The following is a 26,647-nucleotide window of genomic DNA, read 5'->3' as shown; positions in this document are numbered from 1 at the left end:
AATGAATTTTATGGGAGCTTTGGGATCGGGATTCACAAAGTAGCATTTTTATGTAAAAGAACAGAAAAAAATACTTTGCAAAAGAAACTATCAAAATGTACAGTATATGTATACAAGCTGAACGCATACTGTGTGTACTTTACAGGCATGGCATAATTTTCAAACTGTTTTCATTTATATTCGTCTCTGAAATATTTGTCAGCACAGTGCATCACCTGTCTTAGTGTAAACCACGCCTGACAGAGGGAAAATGATGAGATCCAATGTTTCTGCCAGATTTGCAAATTGATTCGTTTCAAGTCACCACTAGATGGCACTAAAGAGCTACGAATGTTGCACCTAGGGCTCAAGCGCTTCTTTCACTAACGTACACCGGACTGTATGTGTGTCAAGTAGTTTAGTAACTTTATGAGTTCAATTGTGAAATTAAAAAAAAGCCAGACTATTTGTTTTGTGGCCAGTGAAAACAAAACCCATGAGAAATGAAAATGAAATCATGACACAGGCTGAGTGTAAAGACGGTATTTGCTCAGGAGGCTGGATGTATTGTTTGCTATCAATCAATCATAAATGCGTCAGAGAACTTTCCATCCTCTGATCTCGTACATGCACCTCCTTCATATCAGCTCACAGTTTAGTGTGTAACAAGGTTTTTATACTTAACTAACACTAAACTAAAAACTAGAACTAGAAGTCAAAATAAATTTTTGTTAAATAAACTAGACTTTTGGCACTGTTACTGTTCACACCGGGTTCTTTCTGTGTGGATCGTGCATGTTCTCCTTGTGTTTCCGTGGGTTCTCTCCAGGTACTCCAGCTTCCTACCACAGTCCAAAGACATGCACCTAGTGGGGTTAGGTTAACTGCTGATTCTAAATTGCGCAAAGGCGCAAAAAAAAAGTTTTTTTGTAAAATGTGACGAGCCATGAACTCTCCCATTTTTGCGCTGACACTGACCATAGCTGAGAAAAGTGAGGCCTGAAGTTCTTTGGATGTTGTTCTGGGTTCCTTTGTGACCTCCTCGGTTGGCCACTCCAGCAAAGACTCACCACTCTTCCAGGTTTTCTCCATTTGTGGGTAATGGCTCACACTGTTTCACTAGAGTCTCAAAACCTTAGAAATGCCTTTGAAACCCCTTCCGGACTGAGAGCTGTCAATGACTTTTCTTTAGATTGTGACATGGTGCATTGCTTTTGAGATCTTCTAGACGGCTTCACTTTATCAGGCAGCTTTCTTTCTGGCGTGTGGCTAGTGAAAGTGAACTCAGCTTTCAAAAAAATGTGGTTAATGACAATTAATTCATCATTTAACAATGGGGGTGGCAATTAGGGCCAGGCCGCTGTTCTTTGCATCACTTCCACTTTGTCGCACTGTCAACTTAATGCTGACATCATTGGTCAGGTCCAGCCATCTTCTTGCCTGCCTTAGATGCCAATCACTCTGCATACTTTCTATCTCAGTGCTCCTCTGTCATTTTGTGCAACTCACCTCCTTCTCAGTTTTCGCCTTGCCCTGGTCACTCAGAGCTCCATCCAACCCTCCATCTTCATCTTCATCACCACCAATAACTGGACTCCAGGGGGTCCTGTCCTGATTCCAGTTACCACTGGCATTGCATTCTGCAGTGATGGGTCATCAGAGACTAATCTCCCAAAAGCTTAATTCATTTCTGCAACTCGAAAAATTATGCTCAATAATTCCAAATGACCTCCTTATTGAAGCATATTTATAGCCACTTGGGGCTGGATCTAAAAGTGAGACAGTTAAGACACAAGTGTACCATCATGTTGCTCATTACCACCATTCACCAAGTTTGTGCTTCTGAAATTGTGAAGAAACCTATATAAAAAAAAAAAAATCACATTCAGCATATGACATGTGCCTTTAGTCATCAGGTACACAATAACCTGGGAGCACTGGGTTCAAAAAGGCCACGCTCTTCTTCCACACAGTCTTTTATTTGTAAATAATAAAAATGAACTCTTGAATATAAAACATACACATCAGTAGAGCCACATCTGTTATACAAACAAGAACTGTTGCAGTGAATACTTCATCTTTCGTCTAGTATCGTGGTTTGGGAGTGGGGAGCCATGGGCTGTAAACAATCAGTATTCCTGGAGTAATACTGACAAAGGAAAGGGGCAGTCGGCCGTACCGCCAAGTGCTTCAACAAAAAAACATCTGCAAAATATGTCTGCAAAACCAGGTTTCTTGTTGGCTTTAGAAGTCCAGTCCAAACCAATAAACGGGGGGAGAAAAACATGGTTTTCAGGAAGAGAAAGTAAACTTTGCTCCAATTGGTTCTGCTTGTTTTTCTGCAACTGGGACAAAATCAAAATAAAGGCCTATTGGCGCCCACTTGTGTCTCGTAGCCACTCAGCAGCTCAAGCACTGGGCGCGTATTCCCCTCAACAAGACCAGGAATGTTTGTGTGTCAGCGATGCGTTTGTTCGTTCATAACTTAAGTTCAAGCCTAATTTGTATGTACAAAGTGTGCATGTCTGCGTGTATTGGTGACGGGTGTACAGTCAGATACACTCTTTTTTTATATTCATATATCTATATCTTTATAATTTATATCAAACTCATAATGATACTTCATATACATTTAGCTGTTATACACACATTCTCTATCTCTGTCTCTAGCCCCGACCGTCATAAACTACAGTTTAGACACCTACATCCTCGGATACGCCAGGGGTTCGAGTATGCTCAGTACTACAGAACAGCACTGTTGTTCAAAGGGTTCAAAGAAAATAATAATTCAGACAATTTCTTTTTTTCTTTTGGAGACTTCCTAATACGGATATTTAGACCCAGAGTGGTAGGCGAGGCCTGGGTGGGATTGTCACCCTCCCCCCCATTAGATCCGCTCTTGTTAGGGGGCGGGGATGGCTTGGCTTTTCTCGGTTTGTATTCATATTCAGTACGAGCAAACTGTACAAGAACATGCAACATACAAGCTGGCCTAAAAGTATGTGGAACTAACACACATAGTCTAGTCTTTTTTTCTGTTTTTGTTTTTTTGAGAATTGTTCCTTAATTTGTCTCGTCTTTCGATTTTACAAAAAAGTAGAGAAACGAACCGAAAAAACGAAACGGAACGAAAGAAAGAAACGTGCATGCAGCTTGGGGGCCGGGGAGGGGGCGTCCCCGAGTCATGCTGCTCCCTCCCACAGGGGGAGTTCGAGGGGTTTGGGGAGGGGAGGAGACGGGCGGTGGCGGTCGGGCGGAGGGTATTCAAAGAAATGTGGCCTGGCCTTTGTCATTGGCCTTTGGCATGCCATCGCTCATAAACCAAACATAGACATACACAGAGGGAGTCTGCACCATGTGGCACCATTCTGGACAGTGGGCAAAAACAAAGGCAGGAAAAAACAAAAGATCCAAAATCAAAAGTGAAATTCTAATCCGCAATTTGGTCTATGTTTTCTTTCCACACGGAAAAGGTTTGGCCTCGATTCGAATGAACGAGTCCAGCTTTTCCTGTCAAGGCTAAGAATGTGCGAGTGCATGTGCAGGCTCCCTTTCCATCACGGTTAAACGGGACCAACCCTCTGTCCCCTTGAGCTCATCACTATCGCCACGGTAAAACCTGAAGAGACAACAGCCAAACCTGTGAAGCCGCAACTATTTGCTACTTCCACACTTTTCCCTGTGGCCTGGCTGTAAGCTCTACTCTGATTGGCTGGAGGGTTACTAGGCGGAGAACCCCACTTTGTTTGGGTGCTCTGATAGTGGCTGCACAAGGAAATACGGAAAAAAGAAAACAATGTTGGACAGAAGCCTCCACTGCTGCAGGTCAGAGGAGAAAACAAAGAAAGCAAAACTTTGAACACAAAAAGGTGTAAGGAGGAGGGAGAGGGAAGGTGTGAGACGTGATTGTCAGACTCCAGCTAAGCTTTGATTGGCTAGTTCTATCTCTCCCTCTCTTTCTCACTCGCATTCCCTGTCTCTCCGTCTGGCTTTTCATCATTTGAAAGAGGGCTTCTCGTCGACATCCTCGGGGCGTGTTGTCACCCCTCTGCTCAGTAGTGGTCCAGTAGCTGTGGTCCATTATTCTATTTTGTCACTTAAGGGGTGTTGAGGGGTAGGCGGTCACCGTCCGGTCACTAGGACCGAACGCCCGGCGGCGGTCCTGAGCTGTCCAGTGACGTCTGAGACGCCAGCCGTGTGAGCGGAGCTAATGTAGGGTCCACCAGGGAGGATGGTGGAAAAAGTTTGTACCAGCCGATCACCGTACTAGAGAGGTCCAGCTCCTCCAACAGTATCTGTGCTACACCCATGAAACATTTGTGGTCCAATCGTCCATAGTCACCCCACACTATCACCTGGAGGAAAGAACGGCAGATGAATTGATTTAGGATTGACTGAAAAGACAAAGGTACAATCACCACAACACATAACCTTACAGATTTCCAGGTTCAACGTGCAAAGGAAAACAAAATGCTCATAATAAAAGATTTTAAAATGCTTTATGCATCACTTCAAATGACTTACTTACCATTTCATTTTACTTACAGTTAATTATTTCTTTGTTTCCTGTAAAAACCTGATTGCAACTAAGTATTTGTAAGCAAATCAAATCACATTCTAATTTCTAATAAAATACACTGAAATTCCTTTAATTACAGGGGACTTATACCCTTAGTTGTGGCCCGTATCATAGTGTTAACGTGTTCCGTTCTAATCCTACTAATTAAGTCAAAACAATAAAATAAACAGTAAAAACAACGCACTTTCTCAACACACTCGTTTTTGGGGTTAAACAAAAACTTGTAATTCCAGAAAAAAAGGTTGTCCACTGTGCTCACTGCGCCATTCAATGATGCAAACGTTCTTCTCGTGCCTGTACCCTGATCTGTGCCTTGATACAATCTCAGTGTCTCTGAAGCCTACAGACAATCTCTTGGACTTCATGGCTTGGTTTGTACTCACATGCACTGTCAACTGAGGCTGAATTTACCACCCCAATTTACCACATTTCCGATTTACCACGTCCCAAGCCTTCCCACGTGAAAGGTAACCTTCCACGTCCCTATGATACGCACCGGATTGTGAATGGACTCCAATGGAATGACGTAATAATCGTATGAGACAGTGTTTTCCAAAGCGATTCATGACAAAATAAAATAAATGTACAAGTGTAGATTCATTGCAAACGGTTCTCATGTTTCCGAACGCGTAACATACAGACGATTTGTCACATATCGTCGGTATGTTACGCTTTGGGATGAGAACGTGTTGCAGATGGACTGCAATCAATCAAACTGCTGACAGGTGATCACTGGAAACAGGAAAGCGTCTCGGAAAAGCTTGTGAATGTACATGTTATATTTTGTTTTTTGTTTTCAGTAAAGCTGGAATAAACCTTATTTTACTTTGTAATTATGGGCATGAATCTGAGGTGAAAAATGAATTTAATCCATTTTAGAATAATGTTATATATGTGACGTGTACAAGAACATAAATGTGGAACACGTTAAGCACTGTGAATGCTCTCTGGATACTCTGTAAAGGCTATGGACTATTGGAAAGTACCATAAGTCTATTGTTCCAAGATATACAGTCTATGGCAGTTTCACTGTAATGTCCCCAATAACACTCTGACCTTTCACTATTAATACATTTTTAACTAGAGCTTCTTCTTTCAACGAGTTTTCCCATAAAAAAAGTGATCATGAAAAAATGTGATCATTACCTGAAGCACCTTGCCCTGGGGACTCTCATCGAAGAGCAGGTGCTGCTGGTAGAGCGGCTCCAGGGTCTTTCGTGCAATCTTAGTTTTCTTTTTGGCTTTACATGTTCCATTATCCAGCAGGTACACTTTTACATAGGGAGCTGAGAGAGTGGTCAGGAGAGGGTAAAAATAAGTTTTATGGGAAAAAACGGGGACAGTATGGAGGTTGCTTTAGGTTGCATCCACCTTAATTTAACTGTAAGTGCTACAAGGAATTAGTTTTGTATGAACGTGTGTTACCTGGGAGGGATTTAGAGCCTGGTTTGGGGGTAAGGCCTCGTGCCCTGATCACCTCCACCTCCAGCTGGCCTTTCTTGTCCATCAAACCAATCTGAACATCACCTGTTTTTAAAAACAGACCATTTCAGAGAATAATGTGCAACACACAAAATCTCTCTTTCTCAATTGAGCAGAGCTGATGAAGCTGTGACTCACCCATAGCTGGTGTCGCCAGCGTTTGTCTGCCCACTAGCTGACCGGGGCCTAATCCATCCAAGAAGTCGCTGAACTGACTGTCAGCACCCAAACGCATCCCTGAGAAGATCAAACTGACATACACAAACACAAATGAAACCTGTCCTCAGTTTTTGACTCCATCTAGTTTTTAGAGAATCAGTAAAAACTTTTTCCAAAAATTCTTAACAGCATTTGATGTTTGTTGTTTAGAAAGATAACTTTCTGTTCCCTGCAGCCAACAAAACAAAACAAAAATGATCTATTCTGATTGCTAAGAGTGCTAAAAGTAAGTAATAGTCGCAGAGTAGTCACTGATGACAACTCAGACCTAAGAGGGTTAACAATCAATTTAATCATTATTCAGAGAGCTAGTATGTTTGTTGGAGTTGGAGTTAAAATGAAAAAAAGACCCCAAAAATTGAGCTCTTAGAGGTTTGATAGGGAACATAAATACATCAGAGGAACACTGACAGTGCCCTCTGTGTGTTGTCCTGTGTTTTGGCAATATTGTCAGCATGTACGTACTTCCCCTCAGAGCTGTAGCTGTTCATGCTGCCGTCGGTCGACTCTCTGCTCGCCTGTCGGTTCATGGCTGACCCTCCTCGTGGATACTCCACCGCCATGCCCGTCTCCACACTCCTCTGGATGCTGCTGCTGCCGGCCTTACCCACCTTCTTACCTGCTGACGCTTCTGTTGCAAACACAGGAAAACGGGCTTTAGCCACTGGTCTTTGCATGTGTCATTCAACCCTAGGTCCTAATCAGTTATCAGGCATCTCTGATGGATTTCTCTTTTTTTGTTGCAAAAATTCAACATGATAACTACAGCCTAAGATATATCTCTTCAGGCCTTCCCATGCAAAATAACATCCCACGGTGACATCACCAGCATTTCAGTAATACACTATTGTACGACAGACAAATCTATGCAAATCTTTAGATGCTTTTATTTGGGAATTGTAAAAAAATTTTAATGGTACTTAGGTGATGAGGTCACTGCAGGAAAATCTGACTAAAAATCAAAAGTCAGTCCACTCACACCTCAAATGTTTAGCAGGGATGGAAAGGCAAAACTCAGAGGGTTGAGGAAATAACACAGTGTGTGCATCAAAAAGGAAGAGTTCAGTCATTTTCAAAAGCCTGCTGTTTGTTCATTTGTTTTTATCATAAACACAAAGTTCTTTCAGACCCACTTTAATTTTAAATGTAAAATTCAAAGACAAATATTGTATTCTCAGCTCATGAGAACACTCTGAATTCACTGAGTCAGGCTTCTTCCACGACCGAACCAGCCTTTAAGCATAATGGTTAAACAAGAGGGTGGAGTAAGGAAGCGTGCCGGAAACAGTTCAGGAACGGTGTACGGAGTGCTGGGAACATTCATCATTCCTAACTGAACCACTTCTTATGCTTTCTGTGCCTGACTTTGCCCTATTCTGCCTGCGTCTGTGAAAGTGGGACGTGAGTGTGATGTTACATCGAACTGCTGCTATACAAAGTACTTAAGGACTAATGCTCCTCCTGGTGTACAATGTGGGGTCACGCTCTGTTAATGATCCTGTATTTACTATTCTGCGTGAGGCAATGACTAATCAATTACTATTATTACACAGTTAACCTTCCTCCTTGTTGTATCCTACAGTCTCTGACTTCCTGCCTTTTGCTTTACCTTTCTGTCTGTCCGCCGCCTTACCCGCCGCCTCTGAAATAACACACATAACAACAACAAAGCCAGTAAACAACAGCAACATCAGCACACTGGTTACACTGGTAAACTTGTACATTTTTTAAAACTTATTCTTCAGGATTTAGTGACCACACTGTATTTATGTATGTATGTATGTATGTGTCCTTTATAAAATCAAAGTACCACTTATGAAATCCAGCTTGCTTTGTGTAGATAAAGAAGCATCAGATTAAGGAATCAAGTTCAGTTTAAAATGTTATAAATGTGTCCTTGAATTGTGTATTGAAGCGATATCAACTAAAAATTAAATTAGGGCTAAGCCATACTTTTGTGCAATGTGCACCACAAGATGGTGCAGCAATTCATTGTAAGTCCATTATTAAGAATCTGTTATTTACAGTAGTGCCTGGGGAAAGGCAAAGCCTCTCGAGGAAAGCTGGGGCACGGCAAAAAATTAAGAAAACCAAAAAAACCTTCCAGTACACCCACCAGTACACCCACCAGTACACCCACCAGTACACCCACCAGTACCCCGCTGTCGTCTGGGGGTGAAATATTTAGCAAAATTCTGCAAAAGGGTAGTCGTGAAAAAATCCTATTAGTAAGTTAACTTTTCTTGATGAGTTCTTGAGTAAAATTGAATTTTTATGTGAAAACTGTTATTTAACATTTTTCAGTTCATTTTTTTAATGTGGAGATGTATTTTGGTCATTTTTGAAAGTTAACAGACTCACAACACAGAAAGACAGAAAAAAAACAACATTCAAAAGTTTTTCCTTCTGGACAAATCTTTGCACGTCGTTTTTCTCGGACACTTGGTCAGTCTGTTGTCTGACCTGTCTGGCTAAGCTGCGAGGTACTTCGACTCCTTCTGGACGGCAGGATGGCGACAACACGCTGGCTCAGGCTTGAGCGCCGCTTCTTGATCCCGCTACCCAGGCTCCCGAGTGCCGTGTCTGACTGGCTGCCGTCAGCGTGCTCCATGCCGTAGATCTCACCACTGATGCTGGTGCTCTTCATCATGTGGCGACCCGATGCGCGCATGGCTCGGCTGATGGTGACATTATAAATGATAACACATGTTGTGATACCCTATTTCAAAACGTTTAAATGACAGTGTGTGTGTGTGTGTGTGTGTGTGTGTGTGTGTGTGTGTGTGCGTGTGTGTGTGTGCGTGTGTGTGCGTGTGTGTGTGTGTGTGCGTGCGTGTGTGCGTGCGTGCGCGTGCGAGTGTGTGTGTGTGCGTGTGTGTGTGCGTGAGTGTGCGTGCGTGTGCGTGTGTGTGTGTGTGTGTGTGTGCGTGAGTGTGCGTGTGTGTGTGTGTGTGCGTGTGTGTGTGTGTGTGTGTACCTGAAGCGTCCCCGGGGTCTCTCTGACTGGATGGACATGTAGCTGGTGCTACTGATGCGAGAGGCACTGCTGGTTCGAGAGATGGCTGAGACGTCGCTGACATCACTGTCTGAGGACTTATGGGAAACATTTTCACTACTCCTCCTCTGGTCCTTATAGAGCTGCATGAACCACACATCATCAAACAGATATTTTAGAAAACTGCTGTGAAAATGAAGCAAGTAATTCTCTACCTTACAGTATAAAGCGCCTTGAGGCGACTGTTGTTGTGATTTGGCGCTGTATAAATAAAACTGAATTGAATTGAATATAAAATGCTAGCGCTCTGCTGCTGCATCCTGATTGGTCCATTTGCTGATAGCACAACACGCTGATTGATAGAAAATTGCTGTTAGTTACAGAAAGGGATTTTACAACATTACATTTGGTGTACAAGCTATTAAAAATCTAAAACTTGAACCAGGTGTTCTCCATATAGACTGTGCATCATGATGCATCTTTTGGTCTGAAAAGTGAGGGTGAAGAGGAAGAACTGCAATCTTTCTAATGACCAGCAGAGGGCAACTCTGAGGTTTCCATAAAGAAGTCTTCTTGTGTGGACCGCTAAAGGGAAAGAACACATTTCACTCCATTTTTCATGGCCTCAGGAAACTTCCTGACATGTTTATGGTCTCAATCATTAGTTTTAAGCTGGTTGTTTCGTAAATCATAGTACGCATTAGAGTGAAAAGGGGTGACAAAGCAGCACAAACCTACTGTGTGCTACCATATGTCTCCCTTGGTTTGCCAGTCAGATGTGCTACTTGGGATCAGTGGGTGACATCACCTTAGCCATGCCCCTCTTTTAAATCTTTTTAAAGTCCATGCAAGCCTGAGTTCAGTACAGTGACAGACACTCATGCATTGCCATATAGGAGGATGACAAATTACAGGGCAACCAGCAATCTGAGTTGTTAGGTGGGACGAGACTACTGTACACTGGGAACTCCAGCTGCTGCTAATGTTTTTAGATGCTTAGATGCATCCAAGCTCTAATCACCTTCCACCTAAATGTTGTGTTTGTTCTGTCTGCTATATTAAAACATGCTTTATTTTCTGATTAGCCATCTGTAATGCATCACACAGACAAAAAGAAGAAGTTAAACTACTGGCATGTATATATTTTTAAACATCACAATATCAATATTAAACTATTTTCTCTAAGGGGAAAAAAAATAGAGAAAGCAGACGGTATGGATTATACATTTCAAGATTCCAAGCGTTAACTCAGTTCTTGAGTGGCTGCCCATTTGGAAATGATTCATTTTATGGAGTGGTCTTCACCATTACTGTACTGTAATTTATTACTTTCTCAGACAGTCAATGCAATTCGCTGCGATGCACTTGAGCAGCATTATGGTTCATTCTTTCTGTCTGGCTGGAACCTGTATTGTCCTCCTCCACTCTCCAGACAAGCTTGTTTTAAAGCGAACGGTCAGGCTACCTCTCGTTTATTCTTGAGCGCTCGGTCAAGGTCCTGTTGGCTGGAGGTGGCTGGAGCTGAGACCCGATTGGAATGAACCCTCATCTGGAGCTGACGGACACGCTCCTCTGCTACCAGGGCTGCACGGTGAAGGAAAGAAACTCGAAAAACTAGAACTTAATCGGACACTGCACAAAGATGACCCTATATGGGTCAACCTTTCTTTGTACCTTGTTCTACAGTGCTGCTCTTGGGGGGAAGCTGTGGGAGTTGCCTCACTCTGCGAGTTGATGAGGACGTCACCGAGGAGGAAAGAGACCCACCACTTTGGAGGTGTCCCCTAACACAAAACAACATGACGGAAAGCAGAAAACAGAAGGGAGAGGGGAAGGGGAGACATGGTGGAGAGAAGAAATGTGAATATAAAGGAAGGATGAAAAGTGTGAAGATGGGAAGAAGGGAAAACGATATTAAAGTCATCACATTTGCAGTCGAGAGTGCCATTCGCTGGTGGAATTTGACGTCTTCACGTCATCCCATTCACACAGTGAACAAAATGTTGACAAGTACTCGACATTGGATGAACCTGCTGCAATTTCACATTTCTTGACGTTAGGCGAGTATCACTTAACATAAGGTTGCAAAACAAAGACATGACGACAGAAGCTATAGGAGGAACATCGACGTTGGAAACAAGACAACAGCAGCAGCAACATTTCGATCAAACATCATATTCACAGAGTGAAGCAAAGTGAGGCTTGTTTGGGGTTCACAGTGAGGGACTCTGTTGCCAGTAAGAGAAGCAAATCAAGATTTAAACAGTGAAACAACACACTGAGAAAGTGAAAGCCTTCAGGCACAAATCCCACCACGACTGTACACATCCATCCATTCTCACATAACACATATTCCCTCTCCTACTAGAAATCTTGAAATTTGGGGCTCCTTTCCACTGCACTACTAATAACAAGGGTTATTCATGACATTTTGTCATTTTATTTGAATATAGACTGCAAAGAAGTGGTTTGTAGCTTTTGGATCTGAGAAGTGAAACAAATGTATGAGTGCCTATAAACCAGCATTATTTCTAATGGCCAGCAGGGGGCGACGTCTCTGATTGCGAAAAAGTCTGGCTGAGTAAAAGGCTGTTTTGACAATTGGCCTCCCTTTCACTCAATCTAAACATTTTCTTGATCAGTCTGTGGTTTCATCCTAGTGTCAAGTCTTCTTGAAACCTTCAAGTTTTTAAGTTTTGTAACTTGGATTTTAGGAGACCTGGAATGTAAATGGAATGATTGAACACATTTAACACAATTTATTGGGCTATGTGCTGAATTTAGAGGTTAGAAACAAAGTATCATTCTGATACCAATACCAGCGTTGGTATCAATACAATACACACTTCTACTGGGTTTGTAAATCAGAGGCACCCTTAGCTCACCCGTGAGCAGATATATTCCTGGTCATTGATAAAATTACTGTTAAATGAAGCTTATTCATTGTCTGAGTATTAAAATGTTGAGATATGAACACTTACCAAAAATTTCCACATCCACTCAGAAATTACACATACAAACAATGACTGCAGAGTCCACACAACACATATACAACAACTACACAAACAGCAGCAGCATCTGATGAGATGCAGCAAAGACATTTCACCAAACACACATACAAATGCTGACAGAAGCAGCAGCAGCCCTGTGTCTTTCCTCTCCACGAGTCTCTACAGTGAGCAAACAAGACTCTGCCTCTGGTTAAATGAGTTAGAGGAAGGCTGATTTAAGATGAATCCATTTACCAAGGGGACACAGTGGGGCTTTCTTTCCCCTGGAGCCCATTTAAATGGAGGTGGACTTGTTTCTGGTGTACATCGACACGAGTGCCATAAAAACCCAGAGCCCAGCAATACAGTGTGTAAGCAGCAGCATGCAGGGACAGAAATGAGGTTGAGGAATGGGAAAAATGGGGGGAAAGGAAGAATCCATAAAATATACAAGAAACGATGTTAAATGAAGGCAAACCTAAACAGAGTCGTTTATGAGTAACATTAGTTTAAATTTAATTAACATTTTAACAATACAAACTTCATAAGAAAAGCATGAAAAAGTTTTGCACTAAAGCATCACTACACTTTTAACCATGCCTCCAAACACAATGAGGACTATTAATAGTTTTATGCTTCTGTGTTCACAGCCTGAAGTCGCAAGTGATTGCATGTCCCTCAGATAGCGCTAACCAGCATATGTCAGCTTGTGTTTATGGTAGTAGACTGCACACTGGACCAGCTGGACCCAAATATAGTAATGGATCTGGATGGAAGACACAGCAGTTTCAGTCCTTTACCAGATTCAGTCCCAACATTAAAACCAGGCAAAACAAGTAACACACTGATTTCAGTTGTTACAGTTTACAATACGTTTATATTGTAAGGTGACAACCCTCTATGAGAAAGCACTTGGTGATTGTGAGAAGAAAGAACTCCCTTTTAACAGGAAGAGACCTCTGACAAATCTGGCAAAGCATCAACAGGAAGTAATAAAGAAGCAAACCAAAGGATGTGATGCCAGCATCCCAGTGCAACAGAACAACTGTCGAGGCATGCAGACTCCATGTCCCTACAGATCTCTCCCAAGGTGTCATAAAATTTTACAGGGTGGTTTTAATGTTGTGGCTGATTGGTGTCTATATAAACATTACAGAGGGCAATGTTTAACGCAGATGTTCTTATAATGAAAAAGTGTTTGCATTATTTTTTTAATATGTTTAGCTGGCTGCGCAATTAAGGCTTTGATTCACTGCATATTTCCATGTGAACAATGAAGCCCTGACCCCTGGGTACTCTACTCAGTGTTAATAACTGGCATTTTTACACATTATCATGTCATTATCAGCAGCTCCAATGTTTAAGAAAATATTAAACACAGAACCTAATTTCCTTTTTTATAAGCATTTTAGCACTTTCACTTTGGAGATGCTAATAGTAGCAATTATTCATTATATAAAAAAGTGACTTTTCCTACTACTTAACTAAAAGTCTTTAGTATCCTAAACAAAGGGGCATCTCTATAGTATACATGCAGTGGAAGAATCTAACACTTTTATAGCACTGTCTAAAAAATAAAGCCCTACAAAAGATATGTGGTAAAACCAGCAACATAAATTCCTGGTGTGACACATAACATTTGTATCAGAATATCTTTCATGCTTACAAGGACCACATGGAGCCCTTGGGAAACACGTACTGACACTATGTTCCATATCTCGATCATTTATTGCACGATGATGTACTACACTGTCACTGCAGATCAGCAGATACATTCATCTCCACTGAAATCAATGTGCACTTACAGGCTCTTTCTGACCACGACAACACAGAAACAGCCAATGAAAAAGGACCCTAAGTGATAACTGAAATTAAACTCACTAATTAGCTTGTGCTTGAAATTAGACCGTGGCAACCCCTTAAACTGAAAATCAAAGTGTCAAAACTGCTGTTCCTGCAATGGTTCCTTGCATGTCCTACAATCTCCACAGACTCTCATATATTAAAATGCTGATACAGGCAACTTTACTCAATCGGACTAGTGTCATTTGTGTCAGTGACCTGGTTCTCTTCATCTTGTTTGTCCTATTGGTGCTTTTTGGGATATTTTTAGTATAATTATATGACAAATAAGATCACCTGCTGTCTGGTACAGTCCATTAATGCTAATTTATTAGTCTGCTTACTTAGCTCTAATTAGCAGATATATATGATGCAAATGTGCCACCTTCTGGCTCTAGCAGCAAAACACAGTAGCAGCCAAGGTGCTAGCATTGTGACTTCGAAATTTTAGAAATCCATGCTAACTTTCACAGTGGTTGTGCCTAACTGTGGCTAAGCATTAAGGGCCTCAAAAAATACTTGGACCTATTTATAACTACTATCTGCTACCAAGTACTAAAACACAGCTTCTTCCCAGCTGGTGAATGCATCTAAGAAGCTTTGTGTGTAAACAAGCCACCTGAAATACGCTGAGCGTGCCGCACACGCCTTACCTGCCACTGTCAAAGAGCTTCCTGCCAAGAGTGTGGCTTTCAGGTGTTTCCAGGGTCCGAGGCTTCCTGGAGAATGGTGGATGAGTAAAAAGGACAATACACCACAGAACAAAAAAAGATGGATGGATGGGTGAATGAGGGGATGGAAGAGAGCGTGATGGTGGATAAATCATTTCAATTTAGAAGGGCCTGACTCTGTCTGGAGCCGTCAGCGGCCTTATAAGTTTATGATCTGTAAAACAGGAAATAGGAGGAATCCTGTGATGGATGGTATGATGATGATAGGAATAAGGGGTGTTATACAGTCATGCTTCATCTGTAAGTGTGCCTGTGTGTGTGTGTGTGTGTGTGTGTGTGTGTTCATAAATGTGTGTGTACCTCTTCTTTGTACTGAGGTGAATTAAACTCTCTTGAGACGGAAGTAGCATCCATATTCTCCATTCACGGACATGAAGATGACAAGGATGATCCATGCACCGCCCCACGCACAAACACAAACACACCCACAGAGACACACACACACATACACGATCACACTTATGATATGAATTGTGGATTGCATGAATTTTATACCACTAATGAGCAATACGCCTTCAAAAAAAGACTTCTCAAGACTAAGAGGAGAAGGAAAGCACACATAAGCTGCGGATGCAAATTCCTAAAACAAAAATGTAACTCGGAGAGACTGTGGGAAGCAAATGCAAAAGGGCAGGATTTCACACCAGAGCCAGTACAAACTACCTTAACTTCAAACGAGCACAAACCTGATACTAAAAATCACAAAGAACAGAAAGTCAACTAAACAAAGATACAGCAACAACAATCACGACCAAAAACTGCTGCTACCACTCTTTGCATTAAAGGGCAAGCCAGAAGAACACAACCCACACACTAAAAGCCACACAAATAACCCTTTACACAATGTGAGCGACAAAGTTAAAGAAAAAAAATCAAACTTGTATATGCCTAGAGGACTTTTTTTTCATTGGGACAAGTTCTACTTTGTAGATCGTATTCACTCTCACTGAGATCAGCTCATCTATTACTAAAGTTTGCAGCAGAAGGCTAAATTGCCAAAAGTGATAATAGATTGTGATTTTATCTTGTATTTGTTCAAATAAAAATGCAGTCAAAGTAAAAGGTAAGTCAATAGCAATAAACCTATATTTCTTGTATATATTCTTGTCTGCTTGATGTGCAACTACAACTAGAAGGTGTTAGCGTAGCCTAGCATGCAGTCTTAGATTAACAAAAAAGCTAGTCTGGCAAAGTCCAACCAAAGTATTACTGCTGGTCATATATTTTCATAAATGTTTCCTAAAATATCTTTTGTAATTGATTTATGATGACCTCATGAAATTTGAAAGCCAAAACCTATTGGTCTAGCAATGAAGTTGTACTACATGCTACAAGTGTTGCCAAATCTTTAGACTTTTTCCTCTTTTTGATTTTGGAAGTAGATAAAGTCATGTCCAGACTTCCCCTTTACTAAGGATCTAAACCTTATCCACCCAAACCTCTAAAGCTCACTAATCAGTTGGCATTTGTTATTTATTGCATCATTAGGACAAAGTCAGGGTAGTTATTACCCCATGTACTGAGTTTAGGCTAGTTTGTGCTATATTTTGTACTAAAATTTGTTTAATTACACTTGTTTTATATGATACAAGATAAAGTCACTTGCCAAACTTGCGGAGAGCTGACGAATTAGAAAGTTGAAAAGGTTAAATTGTAAAATCACTACTAGTCATTCATAGAAATATAACAATCTGGCAAAAAGAGCTTGGCATTTGCCTCAACCCAATAGGACCCAACTAAGCCAAGAATATTTCCACTGGGTTTGACAAAAATGTGTTTCTTACTAAAACTACTGTAAAAAAAAGAAAAGAAAAAAAGAAAGAAAGAAAGGAAAAGAAAAAGAAAGTAACTTGGCAAACTTTAGTGTTTGGGTCATAATGGCGTGAGATTTTAAGGCACAAGTCAAGCTCCAACAAGAAGCAATTGGGTGAGAATGGTCCACAAAAGGGTACCTGTCATCTTCAGGGGAAGCATGTTGAATAAGAATCCTTGGACTTGCCGGACGTCTTCGGGGCAGGGAATGGGACAAAGATTTTCTATGCGTACACATACAAAATACATCACCCATAGGACCAAATCAGCAAGTCATTAAAAATTCAAGAGATTCGCTTTTCCAGTGTCAGGAAAGCGCACAGTAAAAAGTTGATTTTGCTTGCCATTGCTATGGGTACATTTTGACTACCTGGGAGTAACAGAACAGGCTGTAAACACAATATTAGCACGCTATCACCTTATAAACTGAATATGGCAAGTTTGTTCGCAAATGTTTCCCCATTTTCACATTAGCTTTATTTTGTGTTGTGTTTCTAGACACTTAAACGCAAGTCTATATTTTTCTTTTAGCTTTAGCTTTTCTTCTCATTTTCATGGACAGCAAAGATCAATTGTTTGGGCATTTCTTTTCTGCATTAAAACGTGAATCCCACCGTTTACAGTGCAGTTATGTTATCACTTTACAACCAGAAGGAACAACATGAACGACACAGTGACTCTGAAGTAAATGGACAAATGCCAACAGGACTTTTGTATTAAGCATTGAAAAGACAAAAGTAACTAAAAAAGACGGTCTACTGCGAAGCAAGTTCAGAAGACCCAGGCTTTTTTAATCTTTGCTTGCAGGGTGGGTCTACCTTTGATTAATGCTTCACCTGAGGTTTTACAAAGGGATTTCACTAACCAACAGGTGACATCACAGTGACTACATCCATCATTTATTTGCAGTCTATAGGCTCAAGAGGTTTACTTATTGTGTCTCTTAGAATTAGTAAAACTGCATCATTTAGCCTTACTTTTGCTAACCAACTGATCTTGCTTCGTAGTACATCCTTTCGACCGTCTAATGTTGGGAATAGTTTCAAGGAAGTGACAAATCAAAAACTGTAAGGTACAAGTAAGGTAAACTGATTCCTTTGTCTGATAGCTGGTTATGAAGTTGTCTTTAAACTGACCCGAATACTCAGAATGCTGCTTGCCAATGAGACTTTGCAAAAATCACAACATCATCATGAACAACCTTGAGGACAGAGGTAACAAAGGGGATTTGCTGGAATAGTAGAGTGGTGCACAATAGTGGTGTAGGTGGGGTGAGGATGATATCAGGCTAGTGTAGGATCATTCAGAGGTGAAGGAACTACAAAGACCAGGGAAAGCTGAAGTGCAGGAGGACTACAGGAAGGGGGTTGGGTACAGAGGCTGGTACCTTTCAGTCTCTGGTGAGGGGGCATGATTGTTTGGAGCCAGACAGTTGGCACTAGCGCTCCTAACCCTGTCCAGAGAAGGCTGCAGATCACTAGAGGCACCACAGCACAACATGCCATCCAATGGAGGAAGAGGAGGAGGAGATGGAGAGGAGACAGGGTGGGAGGACAAAAACAGACACAAAGAGAAAAACAATGGACAAACAGAAAAAGTCTTTTAAAAGAAAGTCTGGTTAGATTTCCCTAATAATGCTGTTCTAAGAAATTAAACCATGACTGACCCAGCTGGTGTCAGGATGGCAGTGTCTGTACATTGCAATGGTTGACATGGAGATGGAGTATGGAGGAAAATGTGTCTTCTAGCTGTTACTGCCAAAACTAGACTGATTGATCTCTGCATTTTTCCCAACGCGGAACACTTAAACATCCATGTTAACCATAAACCATCATCAATGTGTGTGTGTGTGTGCCTTACCGATGTGTCACCTCACCATTAGACCACAGATGTGTGGTGGAGCGGCATGTCGCCATGACCATTTTCAGTCTCACTACAGAGTTACTTATTTAATATGCAAGCAGCGTGGAGCTACTGATGAAATGAAAATTTCAAAAAGTGGACTAAACTAAAGAAATGAAAGAAAACAGGTTGGAAACTAACCAGAAGCCCCTGCTGTGATGGAAGGACTGAACCGTTAACCAGTCCAATATAAGTTGACACTGGTACTACAAATTGTCTGATGGCTTCAGTATGCTTCAAATGGAGCGCGAAGAGCAAGAGCAACATCTAATAGCACCTCAAAGAACTTTTCTGACAATGAAAATGTCATCTGACTCAATTCTTTTGTTGTCTTTTTTCAAAGTCTTACAGTCATACTTGTTCTCTGTCGCTCTTGGCTAGGAGCGCTCAAGGTATGACAGCAGACAAAAAGTAGGCGCCATTTTTTGTAATCAAGTTCACACAAGGTTCTGCAGAAACCCTTTAATAACTGCTGTTAATAAACAGTAAAATGATAGAAACTTTTATTAACGCCTTAATGACAGTGAATGTTATGCTACATAACATTATACTGAAGCTCTTCTCGTTGTTTATCCAGTTATTCAAAAACTGCATTAGATCAGTGATTGCTAAAGTGTGAGTTCTGCAAGAGGTCATTTAAAATAAAAGCTGTTGATAGTGAATCAATTTCAGAAAATGAGCCAAATGAATCTATAAAAACAAAAAGATGAATAATAGAATGTACTCATGTAATAACTTATGTGGATGCTCCTGAAGAAGACATCCATGCAGGAAGCAACAAGGACTGATGAGGCAATCAGAGAACAAAAAAGTCGTGGGGATTCAGTAACTTGAAGCGATGAGTCAAAGTAACCGCTGGTAACGAGAAGTGGGCGGGTCCAAATGTAAACTTTCTCAACTTCAAGGCAAGTGATTGTATGAAATACCATAGAAGGATGCTGTTGGCTGGAATGTGACTGCATATTAAATACAATATAGCGTTACTAAGGCAACTAAAGCCTGAATTGTCCTCGATTAAATGCGATTAAATGTCTGCAACAAAGCAGCAGGTGACGAGCAAATTGTTCCCTGTGCTGTTGCCCCTTTGGTATTGTGTGCTGATAAGAGATACTGCATTCTTTAAAATGGCCAGCAGGGGGAGACACCTGATGTCCATTTGAAAACAAACATGGGGAAAAGAGCAAACACATTCAAGAAAAGATCTTTCTGAAAACCTTATGGGCTCAATTAAACATCTGAAGTACTATATAATGCAATTAATATTTAATGGTGATTTTTTTATCATGGTCCCCTTTAGAGGGATAACTTTATTTATTTAAAAAACAAAAAGCAAAATGTTCATCTTGAGGATTCACCAACAACAGGTGACAACTCTGAGCAGGTCAATCTTTTACATACAGTCTGTGATCTACCTTGGTAAAATGTCGACACAGGGAAAGTCCCTTCAGATTTGGACACTTTCTCCATTTGAACCGATTGAACTGAAGACTTACCTATTTGCCTGTTTGCGGAAACTGCTGAACAAAAGTGGCATCTTAGGTGGCAGTGTGTTATTGTGCCTAGTAGGTCTCCTGATGTTAGCATGCATGCAGCAGACACAAGCAGGAAAGGAAGCCGGAAGGAAAAGGAGGAAGAGCAGAAAAAAAGTATATAGGAGTGCATGGACAACCGAAAGATACAAAGGGGGAAAGAAGTGGCATCTTATCCAGTGATCTCATTGATTTTTGATTTGTTAATTATTTAGATTTATTTATCAACATGTTTCTAGATATTGTGGTCATTGCAAAAATCACTGGCTAAGATTTTAGGGTGTTAAAGCATAAGTAAGCACATTATCTCTGCATTAAGAGCGTACAGTCAGCAGCAGCCAGATCTCTTCTCTACAGACAAACTTAGCACTTTACACCCTCCTTTCCTCAAACACTTGTACACTTATACACTTGTGTGTATAAAAAGTACAAAAAGTGTCCTAGGTTAGATACTAACACAGCTACGGTTGTATAGGGGTTTTATATACCTCTAACAAAGGTATATATAGTGTAACTTACCTCTTTGGCTGTGTGCTCAAATGGCAATGTAAGAGTCACTACATTACACGTGAACTTAAAAATATAAATAATAATCAGTAAGAGTCATTACATGAAAACTGTCACGTTTGGGTTCCTAACATTTAAAGGGAAAAACAAAACCCCCAAAAATATAGTTTCCAGTGACCAAACACACTAAACCAAAATGTCTCCTGTGTCTCATGTAATATACGTAATAACTTTTTGGTATTTTGTTTATGTAGCACCAACACTTCTCTCTTAATGGGAAATGTAGCAATCAAGTGTGAAAAAGAAGTATTTTTGGATGAAATAATATTATTCATTTAGAGCCATGCAGTTTTACATAGGCTTACAAACAGCACTGTATATGTGTATATGTGTGCATACTGGTGTTAACGTTGACCACATAGAGAAATTCTGACACATCATTTTGAATTTTTCTATCCAATTAGATTTTACCTCATCTCAGGCTATAGTGTTGGCTGTATTCCTGTGACTGGGCCAAGCTAACTAACTGACAAATGAGCGTATTAATAAAAAAAAAAAAGATATTTGACGAGTTCCCGAGCTTTCAAATCGTGCATTATTGCAGGTTTTAAAATATGCTATGAAACACAAAATTCATAGTTTGGTTTTTGTCCAGAAACAGGAGGACCAGTACAGTTTCCATGGAATGACCCAAAAGCCTTCAGACTAAATAAAGATATTGGAGCATCATGCAAAAAGTGCCCTAAATTGTTTCAGTCAGAGACAGAATTGGTGCATATTCATCATTTGGACGTATGAAAGCAGGTGTACACTAAGCAACATTTAGTTTTAAGTCTAGCCTAGGGGTGTCGAACTCCAGGCCTCGAGGGCCGGTGTCCTGAAGGTTTTAGATATCAGCCTGGGTCAACACACCTGAATCAAATGATTAGTTCATGACCAGGCTTCTGGAGAACTTTGAGAAATGTTGAGGAGGTAATTTAGCCATTTAAATCAGCTGTGTTGGATCAAGGACACATCTAAAACCTGCAGGACACCGGCCCTTGAGGCCTGGAGGTCGACACCTGTGGTCTAGCCCCTGCAAGCTGTACTGTTGGACTGATTCTTGAAAAGCAGCAAAGTCTGAAACCATGCATGGTCCTGTAGTGTCCTCTTGTGGATCTGAGGCAGCAGTACAGCTAGATTACCACAGGATTTCAGCTCACTGGCCTCCTTTTTGTCTCGTTATTTAGACATGACACATTCTGTTTTTCTTACAGTTATTTCATTTAATGAACGGACTAAAACCAACTAATGTGTCTGTGTGTAAGGTCTGATATAACTCGGTTCTCTTTTATAATGCTGGGAAGTCAAAGTTTGCATGGGACTTGTTCACATTTCTTTTCTGTATACATTTTACATTACACAGGATTTTTTTTACCTCGATTTCAGAGGCATATTCGTTTCACTCTTAAATAACAGTCTTGAGCGACAGACTGCAATTAGAGACAATCTGACAAAAACACACCTCATCTACAACCAACATGTAAACATGTCACGATTGGCCAGTTTACCTGGTGTGCAGGCACTCAGCACTTTTGCCTCGCATTGATTGGTGGATCGTGAAGACCTCACTGTGGTAACCATGGGGATGGATGACATATGAGGAAATCAACAACAGTTAAAAAAAACCCAGAAGAGCAGAGGGGAGAAGAGAGTGAATAGGAAAGAGAGCTTTGGCTGGTTCCACACAGTCACACAGATTCAGAAATTCAGTTTTGCAACCGAGAGCTTTCAACCTAAACACTGAGGTCTGAGGTCACCTCGTGCAACATGAAACTCAAAAGATAGCTACGGCATCAAACGCTTTTCAAGAAACAAAACAAAAACAGACAAAAAGCAGCAACTATTTAAATCTAAGAGACCAGTAAACAAAGTTAGACTTGGCAACACAGGCACTCACACTCTGTACACACTTTTTCAGCGGATGCGGATTTGCACAAAAAACTAGGGCCTTGTACAACATAAAGCAACTCTGATGACATTTACACTACAAGTGGTGACCAAACACAGGCACGCACCTGTCGTCCAGATACCCTTCCCCTTGATGGCGACCTCTACCAGCATCGTAGTAGCGGGACGGAGAACGAGAACGGTGACCGTGAGAAAGCTCATCATCCAGGCTCCTGAAGGAAATGTAAATAAATAAATAAATGGATGGACGGATAAATGAGAGACTGACTTGTGAGGTTAGTGGTCAGGTGGTATTGCGGCACACTGCTGCTCGGTTTCATTTAGCTCAGTCACTAAAAGCAGAGCTGGCAGCACTGCATGTTCTGAGCCAGACAGACATTTCATTAGTAGATGGACTCAGTTTGCTGGCTTCCAGAAACACTCATGTCCTGTCTGTTTTTCCTGAATCTTGGTTTTGCCTCTTCCATGCATTCACTATCGTCTCCCCAGGCCGATATCGGTCTTTTTAAGTAATCATCGTCAGACGTGAATCGACAGAGCTCTTTCACAGGACTCAGCAATCGGTCCAGGGCAATGCGTTCAAGACAATTTATGGCTAAAATATAACCATTTGGACAAATAATGGGGAGTAAAATCCTGCCTTACTCAACCCTCACCTCTGGGGGGGGACATTGGGTGGCCGCGACCGGATGCGCCCCTGCTCCTCTCGATGAGGGGAGACGGAACGAGAACGTATGTGATGGGTGGGGGTCCTCTGCTGCTCAGGGACCTCCAGGGTAGATGTGGGCTCCCGCTGCCTCTCCCTGCCACGTCCATCTGCTGCTATGGAGAAATGGCAGCACACATGCACACGTACATAAACAAGATCATAGCAAAGTAAGTGCAATTCAGAGTGTATACTTTAATAGTGACAAAACCTTCAGTCTCTAAAATTCATAAGAAAGGAACGGTATTAAGTAGTACTATATAATCCATATACAGTCTCTTCTTGAGTGAATAATATTACTAAAATGGGTTTGTTAACGCTAAGGTTTTCCATATGATCCTGGCAAACATTAATGATATACAATAACTGTCATTATGCATACATGGGAAGATGCGTGGGCCTTGAAGTTGCAAAAATGTGCTAATGGCTTTAAAATATGGCTGCTAGTCAAGATCAGTAGTGGAACATAGCCAGTATAGCCAGGATGAATTAGAGTGAAATGCATTTTTCTACAGTATCTTTTTTTAATCTGCATTGTTTCTTATCCACCACCATATCTGCATGTCAAAAATTTATACCAAAGCCATACATTAGCTACAGTCAGGCCGAATTACATTTATCATTTGCCTGCAAGACAACTTCTGAACTGTTTCCACTTAAAAAGAAAAAAAATCATATTAAATCATAACATCTGTGACTAAATCTTGTTAACAGTCTGCTGTTTTATACCATGTACATTTAATTTCATTCTAGTCACCTGCTACGTTCTGAACTAAACTAATGTCTATTACCCTTACAACATGCTATTAGCCTTCTACACTTTAGCACTAAAAATACAGAGGAATTCATGATACTACCTCATATATGATAATTAAATTCATGTTCATTTTCTGCTACCTTACAGCATTTGTTTATAACTAAGCCAATGTCTGCTACCCTCACAACACATTCTCACCAGAGTGATCATCGTGTAGGTCTGTTCCTTAACTCTTTCTCGATGCATTAATCAGTCTGGATGAAACTTATTAAATAAACCGCGTAGGGTTTGAAATAAATCTGTATACATGAGGTTTACTGTTATTAAATTTAGCTAAAAACCTTTTATTTCTGTGGCATTTGGTCACTGGAATGTATTGTCATGCATGTCTGTAAATACCTGTTAATCAAACAGTGATGCTAACACTGCCTTTAATTGATTTGTCTTATTACATGAATATGTAGCTTGCAATGAACAAGAAGAAAGAAATATATGTAATTTTTATTCATTTGGTGTTTATGTACAGAAGTTTTTGCATTCTCACTATATACACTGATATAGATCAAATAAAAACAACAACATAATTTAACATACACATCTGTGTTTTAGCGAAACACTGCAGGCCTAGCTAGTTTAAGTTACATTTTTATACCCAGAGAGGGTATAAAAGACACAAGAATTCATGCTACTGACCCTGCTTCCACTTATGTAGTTTAAACTCATGCTCATAGCCCTCACAACATGGATGATTGACTTCATGTCAGTAACCTGTTAGATACAAACACTATATAAAAGATATAAGAAGTCATGCTAGTGGCCTTCCACCTCATGTGTAACCTGATTTAAAACCATGCTAATGGCCTTACCTTACAGCATTCCTCTCTATAATTATGTTAATGTCTGCAAGTTTAGCTTTATTCCACATGCAATTTCCTTATATGCCAGTAGCATGTTACCTTATTTTATGTTAAAATACTTATAATTTTTAAAAATCTTGCTAATAGCCTATCAAATTACATTACTTGCAAGTTTAAAATGGATGTAGCCTCCGGGTTGGAATAAAAAAGGCAATAGGTGCCTTTGCCTGCTTTCTGAAGGCCAATACACCAAGGCCAACTGTGGTTGTAAAAACACTTTATTCCTACAGAAGGTTGTGGGAAAACAACCTTCTAACTAAACACTTTCCTGATGAGTTTATGTGCTCAGTAAATAATTTTTAGTCATAAATAAAAAATATAATATATTTTGTAACTCTTGTTCACTTTGTTTCACAATAGAACAATATACAGGGCGTGGTCATTGGCTAATGACGTGTGAATGACTGATTGTTGTTAGCCAATGACTGAGACCCCCTCCCTGTCACAACACTTTTTCTGGAAATCAGTGTGGTGATGGTAAAAACGCTAAGCCCATGGCTTCAAAACAGAATGTCATAAACCTGTGGATGATGTCACAGTACACACATCCATCTTTTTTTTTTTTTTTTTGCAAGTTTTGCAGCATTTTCTTTTTCTATTTCCACTGTGTTCAACTAATCTGCTGGTTTTTTCTTAACTTGCATTTGACCTCTCAGGGGAATCATAGTTATCTCCAGTATGGTCCTTTCAAGCACACAGGCCCCACAAAAAAGCCCCACTCACCTCATCACCTGATTTTTCTGTTTAGCAGCCAGTAAGCTGGTTTTAAGGATGAGGGTGGTACCATATACAAGTATAAGATAAATGAAGATTATTTTAAACTGTAAATCTGGCAGATTTGGTAAAGTACACAAATATGCAGTTATCTTTGTACACTACTAAAGTACTACTACTATGTACTACTATCCATACTGGACTTATTGTGAAATGACCACAATCTGTCCCTATTAATGGATAATTTAAAAAAAAACAACAACAACAACAACAACATCTGGTGCAATGTAAGAAGTTTTGGGGTCATTTAGAATCTCAAGTTATCAATTTTTAACCAAATAACTTAAATTCTGGATTACGAACCAAGCCTAAATGTAACCACTCTTTAGCAGATCTCATTTTTTAAAAGCTATAGTTACAAATAACACCGAGAACAGAAGTGCAAGCTGCAGAAAACCTGCATGTAAAACTAAGAAACAGTCCCAACCCACCTTTAGATACTACTGCTGTACCCTCATCAAATTCAGCCTCTGTTACACGCTGAGAACCTAAACAGTAACAGACACACACACAAAGATACCCACAGATGTGTACACACACCACACACACATATATATGGATGCACACATCAAATGCAGTATTAGGGAAATGGAGTGAAAGCAGACATTTACATAGACACGCATGCTAAACTGCTTATGGACAGGACACTTACACTTACAAGCAGAAATATATGAAAGAGCTTATGCATGTCATGTTGCACACGACACGAGATCTTGACAGACTTACGCTGCAATTTTTTGCCAGGGGCGTCTATGTGTCGTCGGGGCAGGTATGGGGAGGGCTGGGGCAGTGGTATGGATGAGACATCATGAGTTTGGAGGGGATACCAGTGAGGCTTGTCATCCAGTAAGGCCGTCTCTAGCTCCACCAGGACCTGTTCAAGTCACCAACCACACAGTAAATATGTGCTTTGTAAAGAAGTTAAATGTTTAAGGGTTAGGCATTCATTTTTGATGGTTAGGGTTAGGGGCTAGGG

General features: G+C 40.6%; 1 protein-coding gene across 3 annotated transcripts in view; it reads right to left on the bottom strand.

The window, feature by feature from the left end:
• Positions 1-4,115: 4,115 nt before the first annotated feature.
• Positions 4,116-26,647, bottom strand: part of rims1a (regulating synaptic membrane exocytosis 1a) — a 114,563-nt gene continuing 92,031 nt past the window's right edge. Inside the window, exons 16-35 of one of the 3 annotated variants that reach the window (XM_085368937.1) lie at positions 26,398-26,545; positions 26,103-26,159; positions 23,174-23,339; positions 22,625-22,729; positions 22,118-22,177; positions 20,025-20,102; positions 18,017-18,106; positions 16,770-16,853; positions 15,118-15,174; positions 14,740-14,805; positions 10,929-11,038; positions 10,720-10,838; positions 9,237-9,397; positions 8,723-8,937; positions 7,869-7,901; positions 6,725-6,890; positions 6,179-6,291; positions 5,984-6,085; positions 5,705-5,844; positions 4,116-4,334 (exon numbers count right to left, since the gene is read on the bottom strand). In XM_085368937.1, coding sequence (XP_085225063.1) covers positions 4,116-4,334; positions 5,705-5,844; positions 5,984-6,085; positions 6,179-6,291; positions 6,725-6,890; positions 7,869-7,901; positions 8,723-8,937; positions 9,237-9,397; positions 10,720-10,838; positions 10,929-11,038; positions 14,740-14,805; positions 15,118-15,174; positions 16,770-16,853; positions 18,017-18,106; positions 20,025-20,102; positions 22,118-22,177; positions 22,625-22,729; positions 23,174-23,339; positions 26,103-26,159; positions 26,398-26,545 — 2,289 coding nt within the window. The remainder of the gene's footprint in view (positions 4,335-5,704; positions 5,845-5,983; positions 6,086-6,178; positions 6,292-6,724; positions 6,891-7,868; positions 7,902-8,722; positions 8,938-9,236; positions 9,398-10,719; positions 10,839-10,928; positions 11,039-14,739; positions 14,806-15,117; positions 15,175-16,769; positions 16,854-18,016; positions 18,107-20,024; positions 20,103-22,117; positions 22,178-22,624; positions 22,730-23,173; positions 23,340-26,102; positions 26,160-26,397; positions 26,546-26,647) is intronic. The other 2 variants (XM_085368938.1, XM_085368939.1) reach the window with 2 other exon arrangements.

The sequence above is a fragment of the Diplotaxodon limnothrissa genome, linkage group LG13 (assembly GCF_057381915.1).
Source record: "Diplotaxodon limnothrissa isolate DT_005_m linkage group LG13, D_limnothrissa_male_GT1.1, whole genome shotgun sequence".
NCBI classification, from domain to species: Eukaryota; Metazoa; Chordata; class Actinopteri; order Cichliformes; family Cichlidae; genus Diplotaxodon; species Diplotaxodon limnothrissa.
The sequence above is the reverse complement of the archived record's forward strand: the minus strand, read 5'-3'. Positions and strand labels throughout refer to the sequence as shown.